Source organism: Archocentrus centrarchus, chromosome 6 (assembly GCF_007364275.1).
Source record: "Archocentrus centrarchus isolate MPI-CPG fArcCen1 chromosome 6, fArcCen1, whole genome shotgun sequence".
NCBI classification, from domain to species: Eukaryota; Metazoa; Chordata; class Actinopteri; order Cichliformes; family Cichlidae; genus Archocentrus; species Archocentrus centrarchus.
This window is the reverse complement of record NC_044351.1, coordinates 10,694,529-10,715,510: the sequence shown is the minus strand read 5'-3', so window position 1 is coordinate 10,715,510 and position 20,982 is coordinate 10,694,529. Positions and strand designations below refer to the sequence as shown.

General features: G+C 40.1%; 1 protein-coding gene across 1 annotated transcript; it reads right to left on the bottom strand.

Annotated features, from left to right (window-relative positions):
* Positions 1 to 947: 947 nt before the first annotated feature.
* LOC115781818 (creatine kinase U-type, mitochondrial-like) lies at positions 948 to 15,835 on the bottom strand. Its single transcript, XM_030731684.1, has 9 exons — positions 15,530 to 15,835; positions 11,591 to 11,789; positions 7,529 to 7,624; positions 7,009 to 7,230; positions 6,166 to 6,251; positions 4,662 to 4,785; positions 3,801 to 3,935; positions 3,360 to 3,485; positions 948 to 1,858 (listed from the first exon to the last, which is right to left on the bottom strand). Exons 1-9 carry the CDS (start codon positions 15,673 to 15,675, stop codon positions 1,745 to 1,747), a joined length of 1,248 nt encoding a protein of 415 aa, XP_030587544.1. The 5' UTR covers positions 15,676 to 15,835; the 3' UTR covers positions 948 to 1,744.
* Between the last annotated feature and the right edge of the window lie 5,147 nt (positions 15,836 to 20,982).

Genomic DNA, 20,982 nt, shown 5'->3' with positions numbered 1-20,982 from the left:
TAAAGTTGGGCATTTTCATATGGAGGTCTATGAAGATTGACTCACTTGAGCTTCAAGTGGCCACTAGAGGAACTGCAGTTTTTGGTACCATCCATTTTCAGTTTTCAGCTGGAGTTTCCCACTTGGGTCTAGAGCCCCTTTTTTTCTAGAGGGAAAAAAAGGGATGTCCTCCAAAATGTACTGCTCGAAATATACTGTAACAATACAATGTTAAATAATATAACACACACATAATATACTATGCTTTTGTGCTCATTACAGTTGCCAAACTTTTTTTTTTGTTTTAGATTTAAAACAAAAAACTGTCATCATATGCCTCATAGAGTTTTGCCCCACTGCTTTCCATTCACTAATTTCCTTTACTTTGCAGAGGTCAACTTACAAAGGAAAGTGTGTGAGATATTGTTCTTTATTTCCACCACTCAGAGAGCAAAACATAATTATGGTTAAGAGTCTCAAAATGGGATATTGTTACAGGGCAGCCACATTTTCTAATGCGTGTTTATAGAGGAGGTCTTTCAACACTTGAGATCATTATAACTTGCTGAATTTTACGTCATCCAATTTTCAGATTTCCAATGGCCCAACTGTGTTTCTGGACCCCACTGTATCACCTGTTTTAAAAAATCCTGGAAATGCCGTAAAATGGTTAATCAAGCTAAATGTGTTCCAGGTCAGGGCTCCATGTGAGAATAAGAACCCTGTGTGTACTGACCTCTTAAACATAATACAATTTTGTTATGCTTCCAACTAAACATTGTCACATGATACTATGCAACCACACCAACAGCGATCATACCCTGCAAGCTTAGTTACCATGGTTACTCAAAGCTCTGGCTTCATGTTTGTGGAAAATCCACTTGGACACCAAAAAAAAAATTGCATTCAGCTCACACAGGACCAAAAAACCACTCCATTGGGAAATAAGTGGCAGACAGGGGAGGAGATACTGTTAAATAGATGATTTCTTTAATAAAAGACATTACAGTGTGACATTGAGTTATAACGTCAAAATGATATTGCTATAGTGGCATACAGTACAGAGCTCGACTGGATCAATGTGAATCATAACCTGACACCAGCATGTCACCAAACATCCGACTCATCTGGAGAACAAGAATCTTCAGTCTTCAGCTTGTTAATCTACATTCGAACCAACTCAGAATGGTTAAAATAAACTATGTACACACAATCCACCCTCCACGGTGAACACAGTGAGCACAGATGGATGAACTACACAAGCACCAGTTAATAGGCACGAACAATGAAAATACAGGGATGAGGGGAAAGGGAAAGGCTATGTATAGGACATGCGGCAGGAAGGGAGTGAGGCAGGGTAAAGTCAGCTTTGGGCCAGCTGGAGTGCTTTAAGAGGGGCGCCATAGATGTTTGGCCATGCAGAAAAGGGCATCTTACAAAAGCCCCATAATTTGTGCATCCTTATTGGTCTATACTGCCATCTTAGAGCAGGATTTGAATTTGAGCTTAGATCAGGCTTTGAATTTACTGCAGTGGGTTTCACTCACTTATAAGCCCAAAGCAGTTCTGGGACTCTGAAGCTACACATAATATAGAGATTATATTCTAGAGAGGTATGCTGTGGGGTAGGATGGAGTGATTAGATAAGTAGTAGTAATAAATGAGTCGATGACATAGATATTTGTAATATCTATGGGCACAGAGAGAGGCATTTGTGCATGTGCGCGTGCCCAGAGGTCTGTGTGGGGAGGTGAGGGATCAGTGTCTACTTGGAAAGCTTGATGGGTGGGGGCACCTTGATGTCCTGGCCTCTCTCCAGCCTCTTCTCGCACTCAATTAGGTAGGTGACGCCATCAATCACCGTCTGCACCAGCTGGACCTGAGGGATGGAGACGCCACATTTTAGTAACAAAAGTGAACAAGGCATAAAAAGCAGACACTATTTCTAAATATGATTATTTGTGTAATTTTACCAAGGCAACAGTTTGCGTGTGCGTGTTTTAAAGCCACACAAGACAGAAATGATTAACTTTAAGTAGAAAATGTTTATATCTTAAATAAAATACTGAAACCCTTACAAAGAGTACAGTAACAGCTCTCTTTAAACACTGTCAGTGTCTGAAGATACAGAACAGTCTGCAGCTCTAAACAAACCTCTCACAGGTTTGAACTAAACTATCAAATACAGATGACCAGCTATAAATACAAGCAGCCTGTACTCCTAACTGAGCCATAAGACAGAATCAACAAGAGGCAGAAAGCTGGCCTCCTCCAGAGCTATATAAGTACAGCCCACCTCAAAAACAGGCACTTCTCAAATGTACTGCTGATCTGAGCTATAACACACAACCCAGTATTATTTATACAGTATATTCTCACAGCAGGTGGTACAGCACTGTAGTGGTTAGAACGGTCACCTCACAGCAAGAAAGTCCTTGGTTTGAATCCTGTGTGGGGTGCATGTTCTTTGGGTACTCAGTCCAAAGGTTAATCTGTGATTCTAAATTGACCGTGAGCACGAATCGCTGTTTGTCTCTGTGTCAGCCCTCTGACAGACTGCTGATGCATCCAGGGCGTCTCTTGCCTTTCATCCTATGACAGCTGGGATAGGCTTTAGCCTGTCCCGATGGATATTTCTATCACAAAGTAGCATCCTTACAGTGGTGTCCAGCATGTCTCAAATGACAACCCACCTGCTGAATGACCCCCCACCCTTGCAGGAGCTCAGAGATCCTCAGTCCAGATGATGGAGGACCAAACAGCACTGAACAACCCACACTCTCAAGCCTTTCAATAGTTTTGCAATGTTAGAAAGGAAGAAAATTAAATGAGTGATTCTTAATCTGTACCAAATTGAAGGCTAATTTTGTACACCGCACTTCACCCAGAAACAACAAAGAGCCAGCCCTACTCTGCATGCCATCAGAAGAAAACAACAATAGAGAAGTGCTCTATTGTACTGTACTCATGTGACAGTGAGACCAAGGACATAACAAAGGCAGATTACATGTACAGCCTGAAAAAAAATATCCTCTTCTCCTCTTGCACTTGTGAAAAATAGCTACAGCTCTCTTTGGTCTGAAAAACCGATTAAACTGTCCTCCAAATAATCCAACTCACAAAACATTTATTTAGCAACAGCTGAGTTTCTGCCTGACATATTGCTAATATCTTCTAGATAAAATGATTAACAATATTCAGTGTACTGAATCTTTGGTTATTCAGGGATAGTTTATCACAAACTTTCCCACAATGCAGAGTGTACACACGCATTCACACTGACTATTATTGGTTAATGAACAACACCAGCGAAAGCCGTTTGACAGGTAATATCTGCATTTAAAGGTTAGGGACACAGTCACACCTTTTATTTACCCTACCTCAGACTGTCCCAGGCGGTCCAGGTTGGAAATGTCGAACACACCGCCCACAGCCGCAGTATCCACTCCACCTGTCCCTCGCTTCTGCAGGCGCAGGTTCTCTAGAATCTTACTGAAGCGAGCATCCTAGGATGAAGCGGAGAGGAGTTATTTCAGACAGTCTTGAGTGAATTTAAAGAGTTTATTTTAAAAATTTTCAATTCACAACCAACATTTCTAAAAACATAACAGCTTAATAATCCCCTTATTTGGAGGTCATCATGACCATAAAAACTTGGAAATAAGTTATTGGTTTTAGAAACTGTTGTATAACAGAATTTCTAACTATGTTGTGTAAAACAGATGCATTAGTATACGCAGTGCAAATCTTGTGACTCCAAAATCCAATAAACCACACGTGTACGTAAATCTTTTTAGTTCGATTGCAAATATTAAACTCACCTTGCTCAGCAGGGGCAGCTTGACATGGACACCGGCCCTGAGTCCTGTGCCCAAGTTTGAGGGGCAGGTGAGGATGTAACCAAGCCTCTCGTTCCACATAAACTCCCAGCCTCTCTCCTGGATCAGACGCTCCACCTGAAACAACACAGTCAGTGAGTGAGTGTGTCATTCCCTGACAGCATTAATTGCCACACTTTTGACATGAGTCACATCAGTAGCATTTGAGTTTTCATATTTTGTAGCTGACAGGCAACGAATTGTGAGTTGCTCACTTCTGTGACTGTTAAATGAACACTGGTGGGAGTGGAATGACACACAACCCAATGCTAATGTAGCTCTGAAGGTTGTTTTTCAGAGCTCTCATACCTTTTATTGCGTAACAGCACCAGATGTTGTACTACTTGTCTTTTGCTCTTTCTCAAAATGGGAACTTGGCCCGCTTGGACAAACAGTCTATGTTTGCCTGACCATTTTGGGTGTCTCTCTGCATGTTAGGTCAAAGTCTGGTGTAAGCAGTTTTTCCCCTGTTGCAAGCATTCTCTATAGAAATGCTTTTAGACTGTGTTAAACATATTGCCTTAGGCTTATTAAATCCATAAAGCCATCTAAACGCAGCAGAGCCACAGTCCACCATGATCAAATTTAGCCTCCACTACTTTTATTAAATCATACAGAGCCAACATCAGGCTGATTTGCTGGCTGTAAGTTCTTGTGGTGCAGGATCACATTTGCACACAGATCATAGCAGGGAAAACAAAAAACAAAAAAAAAAACACCTCACCTGCTCAATTCCCCAAATTTTCTCTTTAATTCTTCTTAAACTCTTAAATTATCTTCTCACATACATAAATACAGTCTTACCTCCTTGAGGCCTCTGCAGAACCGCTCAAAGACTCTCTTCATGTTGCCTCCCTTCTCCATAGAGATGACTCTTGTGTGATCCTCCTCATTGATCCAAATCAGGAACGTCTTCTCATTGTTGTGCCTGCACAGAAGGAAGTTATAATAGATTATACAGTATTGATGCTTGTGGTTGAGGTTGTGGTTGTCTGTCTTCTGTATTTGGACCAGCATGGATATCAAGAAGCAGTGGAGAGACTATAGACATATATATATATATATATATATATATATATATATATATATATATATATATATATATATATATATATATATATATATATAAATAAATATATCCTATATAAAAATGTTCAGTCCCAAATCAGAATTTCCACATGTCCTACTGCACACTGCAGTTCAAGAAAAGGCACATTATGACTAATCAACCTCCCACAAAGAAAGTCACATACAGCATAACATGATTCATTGGAAGTTTGGTCATGCCCAGACCTTGTTCAAGCTAGGTTCAGATTTCCAGCTTTAAATAAGATCAATGAGAAAAACAAAGGAAATCTGCTAAAAACAATAATGCTTTCCAGAGAAAGCATTCATTGATTTTCCCTTTTAGTGCTCGAGTAGAAAGTGCCAACTTTTCATCCAATGTTACAAAATTTTAAGTCGACACATAAAACTACTCTCAGCCAGCAGAGAAGCCTTTTCTCTATGATTATTTCCTTAATGTCGGCAGACATTTAAAAAGGGTGGAGACGAGAGTTTGGAGAGAGAGAGAGAGAGAGAGAGAGAGAGAGAGAGAGAGAAGGAAAAATACTGTTGTGCAAACAAGAGGAAGAAAAAGAACAAGGAAGCGAAGCAAAAGAAAAAAGGGATGTAAGAAATGGTTAAAAATCAGCAAAATGAGTCCAAGTAGAGCAGAACATAAGGGTAGCGAAAAGAAAGGAGGGGGAGAGCAGAAAAACAGAAAGCTGAGCTCCTGAAAGAAGAGCGGATGGAGGGATGACGTGAAGGTGAATTATTAAGGAGAGCTGAGGACAGGCTGGCTGATACGGCTGGCAGAGGGAGTGAGGAGGGAGGCTGGTGATTGATTTTGGCTGGCTGACGGGTTGCGCTGGGTTATTCCTGAGCACACGGTGAAACTAAATGCTGAGGGAGCATTTTCCGCTTTGCTAATACACCTCCACCAAGGCTCAGCAACAGAGAACCGCCAAAAACGCAACAACCCTTTCTTAAAAGATTTATTTAGCAAACATATGAAAAGTAACCATTATGCATCATTATCCTCCTGAAAAAAAAAGAAAAAAAGATGACATAAGTTTTTGTCTCAAAATGCAAGAGTCAGTCGTCCCCCAACAGCAACCTGGAAAAATGGTGAAAAGGTCAATCAGGTAGACAGTCAACAACGATCTAAATAAACCTTAATCAAGATATTTAGGATCTCTTTATCTCTGGTATTGAATAAATAAAGAGGGTTTTGTTTACCAGCTAGACACTTTTCTAATCCACTTACCAAATACCACGGGCATCTGGCCAGTCTCGAGCCATGCCTGCGCATGTGAGGAGGGGGGACACGGGTTTGTCAAACAAGAAGTGGTCCTGTTGTAAATACAGGAAAAAAAAAGGATGATTTCTACTCAACTAAGTCAACAATATTTGTTGGTTAAGAAAACTTGATGGGATCAAGAAATCAGAACCAACTACAACTATACACAGCATCAAAACATTGAAAATAATACCTTCAAAAGAACCATCACACACACCCAGCGATGTTTTTGTACATCACTTTCCCAAAGACTTCTCCATTGCCACTACTTGCCTAACTCTATAACCTCGACCTAACAATCAACCAAGTGTTCTTGCTAATGTTTCCAGCACTAAAATTCATTGTGCTCGGAGGCATAAACAAGGGGGTAGACCTGAGAATTCAATACTCTGGCTGATCTTTCTCATAGTGAGAAGAAAAATGTTGTGGTAGCCACAACACACCCACTTCTGATTATATGTGATAAAATTCTCTTTATCTTTTCTTCTGGTAGATCACCTGCTGAAATTGTAACCACATCCACAGCAGGCTAAACATAAAGAGGTCCACATAAAGCTGATGGTCCACTGTTTTCTGAATAAGTACGCTAAATAACTGCAGATCATTAATGTGTCATGTATTTAAAAATGCCCACTGATGGATCATTTATAACAGCTGCAGTGGTTTCTCTTAATTATTGATGGTAGTATATGACTGATTAAATGGAGTACAAACAGTTGGAGAGTGCATCCTCTGCAGAGGCCAAACCCCAATTTTGCAAAAGAGGAAGAATTTAAGAGTGTACATGCAGTACACAACAGCATCACTCACATCAATGAGCTGTTGCTGCTCCTTTTCTGTCATCTGGGTGAGACTGTAGTACTTCCCGGTTAGGTCACCCTTCAGGCCAGACAGGGCATCCACCACCACTCTCTCCACCTCCCGGCGCTCTGCCCGTGTGCAGGCGGGCGGCAGGCTCAGTCCCCGGATGCTGCGGCCCGTCCTCACCCTGGACGACAACACGTATCGCTCATCGAACAGACCCGAGTGGATCTGAATCAAAGACATGCAGATTTAATACTTGTTGCAGGTAAATCAAACCATATGATGCATTAAAAAGGAGGAAGAATTGGGCTGTAATTACTTTTCTAGATTAGCATTAGGCTTAGCATTAGCATTACACTAGTATATAAAAAGAGCTAGAAATATAACTAGTACGCTTATTTCCCAACTTCAACATACATATTTAGAGTAAAACAAGTAGGTCGCAATTTTTTGTGGGTTTTTGCTTTTAAATACATGAAGTAAAATGCTGTGCCAGGAAGAGGGTCTGCGCTGTCAGTCTAAGTACCTTGCTGGCATCCAGGTCAGTGGGGTGCTTCATGGTGCGGGGGTCATAGCCATTGTGCCTCTCTTTGATAACAGGGTCCAAAAGGTCTGCGAATACCTGAAACAGAAATAAGGAATAAAGAATAGTCAGATATCACATGTACAATGTTTACGAGCTATTGATCAGGCAAGTATCTTAACTAGAGCTGATTCTCATATATCAGAGTTATTTGTATAGAATTAGTAAGCCATGAATAAAGACTTCTACATAAATTCACCTTATCAATGCATATCAATATTTTTGAAAAAAAAAAAAAACACTGAACTTTTGTTTTTATGAATGAATGTGATATAATAAATGTGAGTGAACTTGAGTCACATGCATTCAGTAAGTTTTGTGGTATTTCTTACCATTTGATAAACAAAAATGTATAATATGCTTGAATATATAACACCATTCAATTGATTGGAGAGGGGAGGAGATTTCCTCTGAGAATAAACCCAGTCAAGGGATGCCAATACCAAATATTTCTGCTAAGTAAAAATTTGTGGAGAAAGTGTGGGGAGAGTACTCAGAGTGGATGGCAGGAAGAATGGAATAAAAAGAACACAAAGAGGTTTGTAGCCCCTTAACTGGCAAGGGCCCGGTGACGGGCCGTTTGTAGTCCCTTTTATATGGCAGGCTAGACCCTCCCATTTTTATTGACACGTCATTCGGCCAATCATGTAACTGGCTGCACCAAATCACCTGCCAAAGCTACGTGACGCCCTCTGAGTATTATTGGCTCTGGGAAACCCATTTCTTAACATGATTGGCCGAATGAGGTGTCAGTCAAAATGGGCGGGTCTAGCCTGCCATATAAATGCACTTCATTCGGCCGGCGGACCAGACGCAGCCGATTAATAGGCTATGAAATGGGTTGTTCAGAGCCAATAATAACCAGAGGGTGTTATGTAGTTTTTGTCAGGTGATTTTTTTGCTGCCAGTTAAGGGGTTAAGGAGAACCTAATCCGGAGTGCACACAACCTGAGACCAGCATAACTGCTCACCTTTCACAACAACAGCCAAGACAACGCTGGAGGCGTTTCAGGACAAGTCTTCCTTGGGTGGCCCAGCCAAAGCTCAGACTTAAACCCAAAACAACATCTATTTAGAGACCCAAAGATAGCACATTGCAGACGCTTTTCCTTATGACAAGGCTGTAAAGGATCTGCAAGAAAGAAGTGGACAAACTGCGCAAATCCATATATGAAAGGCTGTTACACTTAAACCTGTAACTGATGCCAAAAGGAAAAAGAAAAAAAAAGGTGATCTACGTGACTATGAACATGATATGGTTGTCGAAGCCAGACAGACTAGCTGAGTACTTCAATAACTGGTGATCCACTGGGATTTTCCCACATAACCATCTCTGGGGTTTATAGAGAATGGTCTGAAAAAGAGAAAATAACCAGTGGGGGGCAGTTCTCTGGGTGAAAATACCTTGTTGATGTCAGAGGAAAATGGCCAGACTGCCTTGTGCTGATAGTAAGGAACAAGAAACTCAACCACGCATTACCACCAAGGTATGAGGAGAGCATCTCTGAACAGACACAACACATCCAACCTTGAAGGAGATGGGCTACAGCAGCACAAGACCACGCTGGGTGCCACTCATTTCAGAACAAGAATCTGAGACTACAGTTCACACAGGTTCATCAAAATTGGACAAAAGAAGATTGGAAAACAAGACCTGTTGGCCTATAAAGCTCCACTGTCATATATTTTACTTTACAATATGTGATATATTGGAACAGAAACTTATTTGGCTGTAGATCAGCCATCAGTAATCTGATACTTACTTACTTTTTACATATTTCAAAAAATTGTAAAAAAAAATTAAACAAGTAAAAAATTGAAAAGAATTCAAAAGAATTGGCCAACAAAATAATGGAGGAGTACTCAGTCAATCTACAGTATTTCTTGAAAATTTTGAAGAATCATGAAAAATAAAATAGTCAAAAATCAGAAATTCATCTACAGCATTTTGTATAGATCTTCCCTGCACAAAATGACTATGTTACACAACTCACTGTCACTTCAACAGTAACACCACACCCTGAAATGTTTAAAACAAACTCCCACACATGCCAAAAGCTGGGAGCAGTTGTGACTCGTACAAAGCAAATAAGGGATACATTCATATTGTTTAAGGAAAATGTGTTTCAGCACAACTTACACATTCAGGAGTAATATAAATGTCTGATGGCTGACCTGCAGCTGCATCCTTCAGTGTTACAAATTAAACACTCATTGTTTCTCCTGATACATAGTTAATATCAAAAACATAAGTTAAGATAAGATAAGATAAGATAAAACTTTAATGATCCCACGACGGGGAAATTTGTGCATTACAGCAGCTCAATACAGAGAAAAGTTCAAGATATTTTTGTAGCCTCTAAATGAAGCAGGCAATTAAAATGAAGATGTGCTGAAGTATTCTCATTATAGTTAGATACTGAGACATCCCAAAAGACATGTCCCAGCTAAAACCCCTGCCTGGCACTGTAATACTCCTTCTTCTGAAACAGGCCAGGGCAGCTAGGCTACAAATTGTGATAGTGTAGTTAGGATGAAAAACATCTGAATGAGCACAAGGGGTCACCAACCGCTACACCAGTAAAAAAATAAATAAATGCCCTACAGGATATTTTCAGACAGCACATTCCTTTAGAGAGCAAGCTCATGTATTTTTGCAACATACCTCAAGAAGTCTCAAAAAGGGAAAAATATCTAATGACCATCTTATTAACAGCAAGTAAAAAGAGCATCACAAGAAAGTGGTTATCACAGGATAAGCCAACGCTAGATGACTGGATGGATATAACATTTAACATATATAAAATGGAAAAAATAACAGCTTCTCTCAACCATAAGACCGAGCAATTCAATTTCAGTTGGCAAAGCTGGGTAGACTACGCAAAATCTAGAAGACCCGATTTCATTTTTAAAAATCAAGCTTGACATGGCCTCCTGACAATCTACTCTCCGACAATAAATAAACTCAAATAGTATTAAATAAGTTTGCTTCTTAATTGTGTATTTCACTTATTTACATACTTTAAAAAATTTATTTAGGTATTTTTTATTTTTTATTATTTTTATTTATTTATTTATTTTATTTATTTTTTTTCTTCTTTCTTTCATAAATTATTTTCTCTTTCTTTCCTCATTCCATTAACATTGGGCTTCTTCCCCGGGAAATAGAGTTATAACAGTTCTATGTTAATATGTTGCACAGAAATTTCTATGTTACTTTTTTAAGTACTGAACGTAACACTTTGACACTGTGAATATATGCTCTGTAAAACCTTTTTCCCAGAAAACTAATAAAAAGTATAATTACAAAAAATAAATAAATAAACAAAAATGGCGCAAAATATACATGATAATGAGGGTTAGAAGCTGCAACAGCCCCAAAGAGTACTGAAGACCTGAGACCACGTTTCAATGAAAACTGTGTGCCCACCCCAGCAGAAGGAAGAGGGAATCCACGTGGTCAAAGGGCAAGACCCCAGAAGACCAGAGGTAATGGACCAGCAACAACCAGCAGTATGCCAAAGCACAGCAAGCCCCAACTGCACGCACACACACACAAAACCATAGAAAGATAAATGAAGAGACACACCCATGTCAAAACACCTCACAATGTGCGGGCGAACGAATGCCCTCCCAGATCCAGCCAGGTGCACAAAACAAGGGTGTAGTGGGACCCACCCACTTTCCTCCCCACTCATCTGTGTGAGAGGTCAACTGACATTTCCGTAAGTCAATTTACATTTGTATTTTTCATTGTTTTTGTTTTTTTACTGAGCAGTTTTCAAGACAAATGCCAACCGGTGACCTGGGGAGTCTGGATTACCACGGTTCTTGCACTAAGTAAGTAAGACTAAGTACATAAGAATTGTTCTTCCATATACAGTCATGGCAAGGACTCTGTGTTACCTTGTGACCCTGTCTAAAACCTGTTAGATCCAAAACCTCTTTGGGAGGCACCAACAGTTTTTATATGCAGGAGCTGAAAGGGTTACAATGATGTCTGACCTCATAAGACTCCTCGTCTCCTGCTACCATGCCAACGGTCTTGATGAAGGGGTGCCCAGGGTTGTCCACGCCCGTCTGGATGGCCTCGTCCAGTGTGAAACCGTTGGGAGTGGCCGTATCACACAGCTTGGCATAGATTGCAGGTGTGAGGTTGCTGGCCATGCAGTTGTTGTGTTTGCGCAGGTCTGGGTACTCCGCACTGCATAAATACAAATTAAAGATTATGTATGTGTGCGCTCATCTTGGAGAGAGAGAAAAATTAAAGTCGTGTGGGTGCTGGTTTAGTTTTTGCCCTCTCATTGTGCCCAGGTGCACAATAAGTGACTCACTCTAAGAACTGCTTTTATAGCACGTACACAGGTGATTTTAACCTTCTGTCAACACAGCACCCTGCCAACTAACAAGACACAGGCTATTAACACAACATACCAAAATGTCAATATGGAGTACTTACAAATGGAAGTGTGTTTCTACCAAGTTTTAATAGCTACAAACTGCTTTTTTCCATGAGGAATGATTAATGGGTTTATGAACTATATGGTCAGTAATGTACAGCCATGCAGTTATTTTGTGAATTTGTGTAAATGGACATCTGTTAATGTGTGCAATCTTATCACATTTCCTCTTAATGAATTAATGCATCATGTGGAGAATGCCTTGAGCCCCTTGTGGATTTTTCCTGCTTTTCCACGTGGCTTAGGTTCATGGTTATAGTTTGTATGTAATTTGTTCCATGTTTCAGTTTTACATCCCCCATATTTTCTCTGTATCTTGCCAAGCGTTCATCTCTGTGTTAGAGATTCCTTTGCTAGTTACTTCCTGTATTGTTAGTCCCTTGTCACATGTGTGCTGTGTTCAGTTTTGCTTCCCCTTGTCTCCTTAGTTAGATTCTGTTCACCTGTGTCTTGTTTTCTCCAGCTGTGTCGCCTCTCCATAATTACCTTATGTGTGTATTTAAGCCCTCAGTTATGCTCAGTTCTTTGTTGTGTCCTCCCTTTTGGTTGTGTGTCCCTTAGCTCTGTGTTGCCAGTTTGTGTCTGCCCTCCTGTGCATATGATTTGGTTTGTTTTTTGTGGTTTAATAGCAATAAAGCTGAATTTTGAGTTTACATTCTACCTCCTGAGCCCTGCATTTGGGTTCACATCTTACCTGCCACACAGCCTTATGTGACAGGGTATAGGACAGGACCATGTCTAGAGGGGAGACATGGGGTGCCACTTGCCCAACAGCAGAACAAAAGTTGCCATATTAAAGTGGTTTACACAATAATGAATCAGTATTTGACTCCGTATAACAAGTATCCAGTAACCACTGAATATCTGTCACCTGGCCTCCTTTTCTCCAGGTCTAGTTTTGGTTGAGGAAGGCACAAGAACACGACTATTAAAATAATAAAAATAAATTAATAAAAAACACTGAGGCAAATTTTTGGCTTCAATACTTCATTTAAGCTCTGTAGCGCTCAGTTGTCATCATGTAAACTGAAGTGTTTCACCTATTTGCAACTAAAAACAGACCTGCAATAGAAAAAGTATCTGGAAGCACGTGTGTGAATTAATAGTATTACAATATTAAGCCCAAGCAGCCATAAGTTTTTCAACAAAAAGACTGATAACAGGAGTGAAGATGATCTGGAACCTGAACACACACATCAAAGAGCAAAGAGGCGGAGCCGTTACAGAGACCGTGAGCTCAGGTGGAATGAAATAAAGTATTTTTCTAATTGCCATAAAAACCTTTACTGGGAAAAAGCTGGGTGAGTCTTTAATCAAACCACCTGATCTACAAGCTCCAACGTGAAGGAAACAAACTTTGTAGCTGCTCCCATCCACCACCATGTTTTACACAGTAAAAAAATCTTCAATAAAGATACAGAAGTTAAAGTAAAAATATGCAGATGTACTGTTAACTTAGTCTGACACGGTGCTTAAATTGGGCCGTTCACTGAAGGCTGGTGGCAGCCGTCCCACTTTTTGTCGCAGTGATATCTGCAACAAGCAGGGGCAAATCTAAAGGGGGGCATAGGGTGTACTAGACCATATTTATTTCAAGGTTTTAGTAACATTATTTTGCAGATTTAGATTAATATAAAATATAAATCAAATATAATATTCATTAAATTGCATTAGTATTTAAAAGTTTAAGAATAAAAGTTTTTTCCCCCCACAGGGCAGTAAAACTCTGACTCACTGATCTAGGGCTGTTAGGTCAGACACTGAATTATTATCAACATTAATTATTAACATGTACTCTATCAGACTGTCTGTTTTCTGCAGCAGGAAACATTGCATCAAATAACAGGATAAACCTCAGTTCTGAGAATGTTGATATGCTTGCTTTTCTTCTTCTTTGCAGTCACTGCAGGCTTCTTTAAAGGCTTACAGACACACATACTCACTCTCTAGCACACAAAAACACATACACATTAATACACAGCAAATCTACCTAATCCAGCACTGTCAGAACTCCATTTTCGCCTCCTACTGATGTAAGAAAACCTTCTAAGAGGACAGAGTAAAGGCTACTTTATTTTATGCCTTAATTATGGTTGCATGCATACCTAATTTTATTTGACATTACTGTACTGTACTGAACAAGATAAAAGGAAGAAAAAAAAAACGTTCCTGATCAAGAAAAGAGTTACCCCTGAAATACACTGGCTGCATTTCTGTAACGTTGTATCGGCAACACAACTTTGTTTCATCCTTCACCCACCTTCAAATCACCAGAAAAGGTGTGACCAAATACTTAATACTGTTCCTGTGTCTGACTTCCTGACAACGATGGCTTCGATGTCTACTTGATTGAAAAATACTTCCAAATTTAAACTTGTGCCAACATCAGGATGTGAGTTTGCCATCAGCTGGATGAACTTCTTCAACATCAGACGTCTTCTCTAGCAAAGTTATGTTTATGTTCATGAACTGTTTTATATATTTTTATCAAGTAGCATAAAATGAAATAGGCAAACTTTCTGAAAATACATTTTTAAATACATATTTTAAAAAAACAACAGGCTCTGGTAGTAGTAGTGTGTATGTGGAGAAGATATGTGGCTGTCAGTACAATTTAGTAACCAAATTATTTATCAATCAAATGTCATTGGATTAAAAACTTAAGTAGGATTATGACTTTTACTTAAGGGTCTAAACACTAGTAAATAATATCATCTACATTCATTTACCACACTGTATTTATATACAGTGAAATATTCTCATTTTCTGTGCCCCCCCCCCCCCCCCCCCCCCCATTGAGACCACCCTGTTAACGCCCCTGCTTCAGGAGCTCTTTAGGTGTGACCGGTGTGTTACTGTTATATAACACTGGGCAGGGTTTTATATGACAGCATCAGATAATCATTGCCTAATCTATATATGGTGCATGTGGTGCATTTTTAATGCATGCAGGCGTGCACTGGGACACGTACGCACCCCTCCTTGGTCTCTTGAGTCTTTTAATCCCGCCATAACCGTGTATAACAATGGGTTGCCTGCATGTAATCTATATATATGGCGCTAAACCGTCCGCTCTGCAGTATGGTTCATGAGACACAATTATATTTCACTGTCCAAGGAAGCAGAGATCTGTGCCATAACTATATATATGATGGTTATGCGCGAAATTAAATCTAAGCTTACCTTACATGGTTTTACCCATTATATTACAAGTACGTTAGGATCATGCACGGTCGTATATGTTCCCTCTTTTACCTTAATTATTTTGTTCCAAATAACAATAATAGGAATATATTCACATTTCACAAATGACGGGAAAATATACAACATAAAATTCTCACTGTGTAAATTACTGCTTTTGAAAAGCTGCACATTTCGAACAATAATCTGTGAATTACATGCCAATGTATGAAATGCTTCCAAAAATAATTAATATACTTGTTTGTGTGTGTGTAGTAGTGATAAAGCCGTAGGGTAACGTTACCTAGCGGGGTACCGCCTGCGAACAGGCACTCCGGCGCTAACATGCTCCCGATGGAGGAGAAATCCAGCCGTTACCGAGCCTCCCACCAACGACAGGATCCCGATGTGTCGTTTGGAGGAAAGGATTCTCGAGAAGCTGCTTGCCATTGTTTATTCTCCTTATATTTGGGTGTTGAAAAAAAGTCAAAAAGGTCTTTTTTTTTTCACGGCCACAGGAAAGGAGGGTCAGGTGGACGGGAGTACCGGTGATGAAGTGCCCCTGATGGAATGGAAAGGAGTACGGTAACGATGTCAAGATGGAGGAATACAGGACGAGACCGGAAATTTAGTTGCGACTCCAAAATAAAAGCGCAACCTTAAACCCCAATGCTGCAAATAAAGAAAAAAAAAAAGTGCGTAAAATGCACCGTTGCTTATCAAATAACTACAAGTAGCAGAAAAATGGATAGACAAATCAAGCTAATAAAGCTGGACATTTCTCCCAACAAAAACCACAATAGCCTACACAATGTGGGATAATATATAATATACTGTAAATAGTCCGGCCTGTTAAGGTTCAACACACAGGCACATCATGTACATTGTATATAGTGTTATTATTAGTAGTATTAAGGTTAATCTTGTTTGTTGATTTTATATATATTCTTTTCTTAATAGTGTGAATTATTATATCTTTATTTATATTTATAATAACTGCGGCTGCTGTTACACCCAAATTTCCCCTCTGTGGGACAATAAAGGCTGTTTCTTCTTCTTCTTCTTCTTCTTCTTCTTCTTCTTCTCGGTTGCAAAAAAAATTGGTGCCCCTTCCCGAAGAGGATTTGGCCTTCTTTTATAACATAAAATCGGTGGGCCTGCAATAAAATATTGCTTAGTCGGGTGTTTTTTATGCTTGCTTTACTCAAGCATAAAATATATTTTTGCTTATTAAATGTCTGGAAATGACTTGTGTTAAATAAGGTAAGACAGACTCATTGCCCAAACGAAAAGCCCAATTAAGCACCACTTTTGAGCTAAGAAAAAGTATAATTTTAGCAAGTTTTAAGGATTTTTTAAACTAGACTTTTTGTACTTTTATTCACGTACTTTTTAGTCATTCGTTTACTTAGAAGCAAAGAATATGATTTTACTTTACTATTTTAAATATGTTATTCTGTCAGTCATTTACTTTACAGCTCTACAGTTTAATAATGACCCACAAACTGAAACACCTGCGGACATTTATTTTCACTTGCATTCCAGAAAGTCCCGAAAAAAGAAAAGAGCTCCATAAGGCTGGAATCTGCTTAGAACAGGAAGTCACACATGCTTTTTTTTGTCTAACTTAACAGTGGTGGAGCGGTGCGTGGAGTGAATACTGAAAGACATCAGTGAATAGGGCTGCAGCACTGAAACGCTTCACATCACGCTGAGCGACCACGACCCGAAACACATGGTGTAGTCACTCCTCTTTCCATCTAACCAGAACAAGCAGCCGTTGGCTGGAATAAGATTACAAGGTTAATGCAGCCATTCACAGCCTACCATTAAGAAACCGCTGCAACTTCCTCATGGCAATGAGTCAAGGCTGACTTACAGGAAAAATATTCAGTTTGTGCATTTGTACACGTGGAATCTGACATGAATTCTGGAGGAAGGATGAATGGAAAATGGAGAGAAAAAAATGGCACCACTGACCTTAAAATCACAGACCTCAGATCGGTTTCCATTTTTACACTGTGAAGCGATCTGACTTATTCGGAAACCATGAGCAGCTTTCCCAGCTGCACTTTATTATTTTTATAGACCATTTTACAGACAAAATGCTTCCGAAAAAGTAGTAAAGTTAAACTTCACAAAAAAAATAATTTAGGCAAAAAATTACCCATATGGATGAAGTTGGGTTTATATAAATTGGAACTAAATTTATATCAAGTATGAAATGCAACTGTCAAATTTTAAATCTTATTTCCATTTGACCTTTTGACCTCTACTCCGCGCTTGGATTTGACCTTCCTAGCAGCGGAAAATGCCGCAAAGTAAAGTTACATGTTGTTTTAAAGCATATTAGAATATCTCAGGAGTAATATTTTTAATTTTCTTTTACAGCATTACAGCTTGCCTTTGAAAATATTATGATTTCTAGAACATTGTAACAGTGAAATGCATATGATGTTTCTGTTGGTGTCCTTCTAAAGGTGGAATAACCCTGCTTTGCTTCATATTAAGTTTACTGTTAAATCTTGTCCATGTAGACCTTTGTCTGATTTCAGATTGTTACATTATGAAGAAATGTGTAATATATTATCATATGAAGCAACCAGGGCCGTATTACCGACCGGGCGAGTGGGGCTGGCGCCCCGGGGCCCATGGATCCAGGGGGCCCAGGGGGGGGCCCAACAACAATCCAGATACCGATGTCGATGCTGATTGCGATAGAGCCCTCTATTCTAGGATCTTCTTTAGTTGTACTTCTTTAGTCTATAAGGGTTAACTGAAATGGGCTGGGGGGAGTGACAGCAGTCAGAGGGCCCTCGGCCACAGGACATAGGAACCAGAGGGCCCCTGGGCCATGTCGTACAGCAACCAGAGGGCCCCTAGGCCACGGAGGACGGCAATCAGAGGGCCCCTGGGCCACGGGGGATGGCAAAGGGCCCCTGAACCACGGGATATGGCAACCAGAGGGCCCCTGGGCCACGGGGGACGGCAATCAGAGGGCCCCTGGGCCACGGGGGACGGCTATCAAAGGGCCCCTGAGCCACGGGATATGGCAACCATAGGGCCCCTGTGCCACAGGAAACAGCAATCAAAGGGCCCCTGGGCTATGCGGTACGGCGACTAGAGCGCCTAGGGGGACAGCAATCAAAGGGCCCCTGGGCTACAGGATATGGCAACTTCGACTGTTCTTGACTCTGCCAATTACGAACTGTGAAGGGGAACGGTCATTCTCCAGAATGGCTCGAATAAAAAATGAGCTCAGGATGAAAATGACCCAAAATCGTCTGAACTCCCTCTCACTTCTTGCAATTGAATCACAGTTTGTGCAACAGCTGAACTTTGATGAGTTGGTAGATGATTTTGCACGAAGGAAGAGCAGAAAGAGATTTTTGTAGGGGAGTGTGTGTCGGGGGGGGGGGGGGGGGGGGGGGTTGGTATGGGCTCGGAGCGGGAGGGGGGGAGGGGGGGGCCCTTGCAATCTCCTTGCCCCGGGGCCCAGACCCACCTTAATCCGGGCCTGGAAGCAACTGACAGATGATAAGACATAAGCTTACAATTCATGATTAAAGCTCAACTAAAAATGTACAAAGAAGAATAACTTTATTGATCCCAGAGGAAAATTCATGTCTGAATTCTCATACAAATCTGCTATCTGTATGAGAAGTGAAATGCCTGATGGTTGTGGTTATGAATGATTTTCTGTATCTGTCCATTTTACAATCAAGAGAGGGGAGTCCTCCCGTTCAGATGTTTGTTTGTTTTTTTCCTCCATAAAGATGTTATAAAGTGGGTGATCAGAGTTGTTCAGGGTGGCTTCTGTGGTGGTAACTGGTTATGTGCCAAGTGGTGGTAAGACAATAGCTCTATAAGCTTCTTTGACATTTGTGTACAGCAGATCAAGGGTTTTATTCTCTCTGGTAGGACAGTCACAAATTGTGTGAATCCAGTACTGTGCAAAAGTCTCAAGCCACTCCTTATTTCTTTATATTTTGGTAGGAAAGTGGTAAATAGATGCAGCAATTTATTGAAACACGTGCAAACATACATGGAAATTTGGCAAAAACAGAACTTGTAGAATTCTAACAAGCTTGAAAGTCAATATTTGGTGTGACCATCTTTATTCTTCAAAACAGCCTGGACTCTCTTAGGCAGTTTTCTGGTAGTTTCTTTAAGGAGTCTTCAGGAATAGTTCTCCAGGCTTCTTGAAGCTTGGAGAACTATTGTGCCAACATCCAAAGAAGAGCTTTGAACTACTGAAGGACATTCATATTTTGAGGAATTTGTCGGTAATGATAAGTCATAAATTCCTTTTTATTCAGAGCTGTCACACAGCATAAGTCTGACAAACATTAAATTAAGAAGCAAAGTTATTTAAGAGTAATGTTAACTGAGGCCCTACTTGTGTTTGGACATGAATGTTAGCATTTCACTAATTCATGTAATACTAATTCATGTATTTCTTTGTAATTTGCATTTGTGTGTTAACATTAACTATAATGTCTGGCAGTGACAGACAATAATATGAACAGAAAGGGTCAGTCTCAGGCGGGAATTCAGCAGTTTTTGAGCAAAAAAGTGAGTCTGTAGGCTGAAAATGAGCAGGGTGAGAGGAGGGAGAGAGCAGCAGAACACAATAGACCAGAGGCTGGTCAGGAGCAGGGCACCTCCAGTCCCTTTTCATCAGGTCAGAAATCATTTAGGGAGAGCAACAACAGTTAATGCTGTAATGTATGAAATGTCTGATATTGTTATTTAGTGAAATGGCACATAAGTTCACTGAATTCTTACAACTCATGGTGATAAGATTTACCATAATTTTAATGTAATGGCTTTAATTTTTATTGGTCCGTATATCACCACATTTACCACAAATACTTGGCTCCTCTATGAATACTGTGGCCCCTTGATGGCCCCTTATTCAGAAAAATCCTAGAGCCGGCACTGGCAAGGACTGGACTGAAAATGAATGAAAAAAAAAAAGCAGCCAATAAGAAAAAAGTATGTCTTAGTTTTTAAAAATTTGGAAAGAGAAATAAAACCTGTGCTGCACACTGTTCATTTTACAGTCAGAAAGAGGCAGCCCTGATTTACATTCAGTCTGTGCTACTTACACAAGATAATTCAGTAATCTCTGGATTATAGACAAAATAGTGGTCACGCTGTACTGGGATCAAAGTTCACACTACTTCTCTACAGGACAATTTATTAGTTTACAGCACCATTATATATTTAAAACAATACATCTGTTGGGGGGTGGGGGGTCTGTAGTACGTCATTGTTGAACTGAACCACCTGTAGCATTTAAATGAAAGAAATGAAATAGGAAAAACCTGCAGTAGCAGACTGCCTAGAAACGTATTTACCGCTTCTTAAGACTGAAATGGAGTGAAAGTAACAGACTTTTTATATCAACACACACAGTACCAGTCAACAGTTTGGACACAGTGTCCAAACTTTTGACTGGTACTGTAAACTCACAAAACTCAACATATCCACTCAAATTAAATACAAATAGACAATCTAATCCTTTGCTACTTGCAAGCTGCAACATATCACTTAAGTCAAAGGTGCCTTAAGCAATCTTTCCTCTAAACTGATTTTCCATAAAGGAGGACGCTTACGAAAGAGTCCATGGGGCCTGTGACAATCCCAGTGACACCAGAAACCGTGTGGCAGCAGCTGTGTGTGGGAGGTGAGTGAGAGGTGAAAGTCTTCTGCAAGAAGGGGTTAACATGAACACACCAAGACAGTACAAAA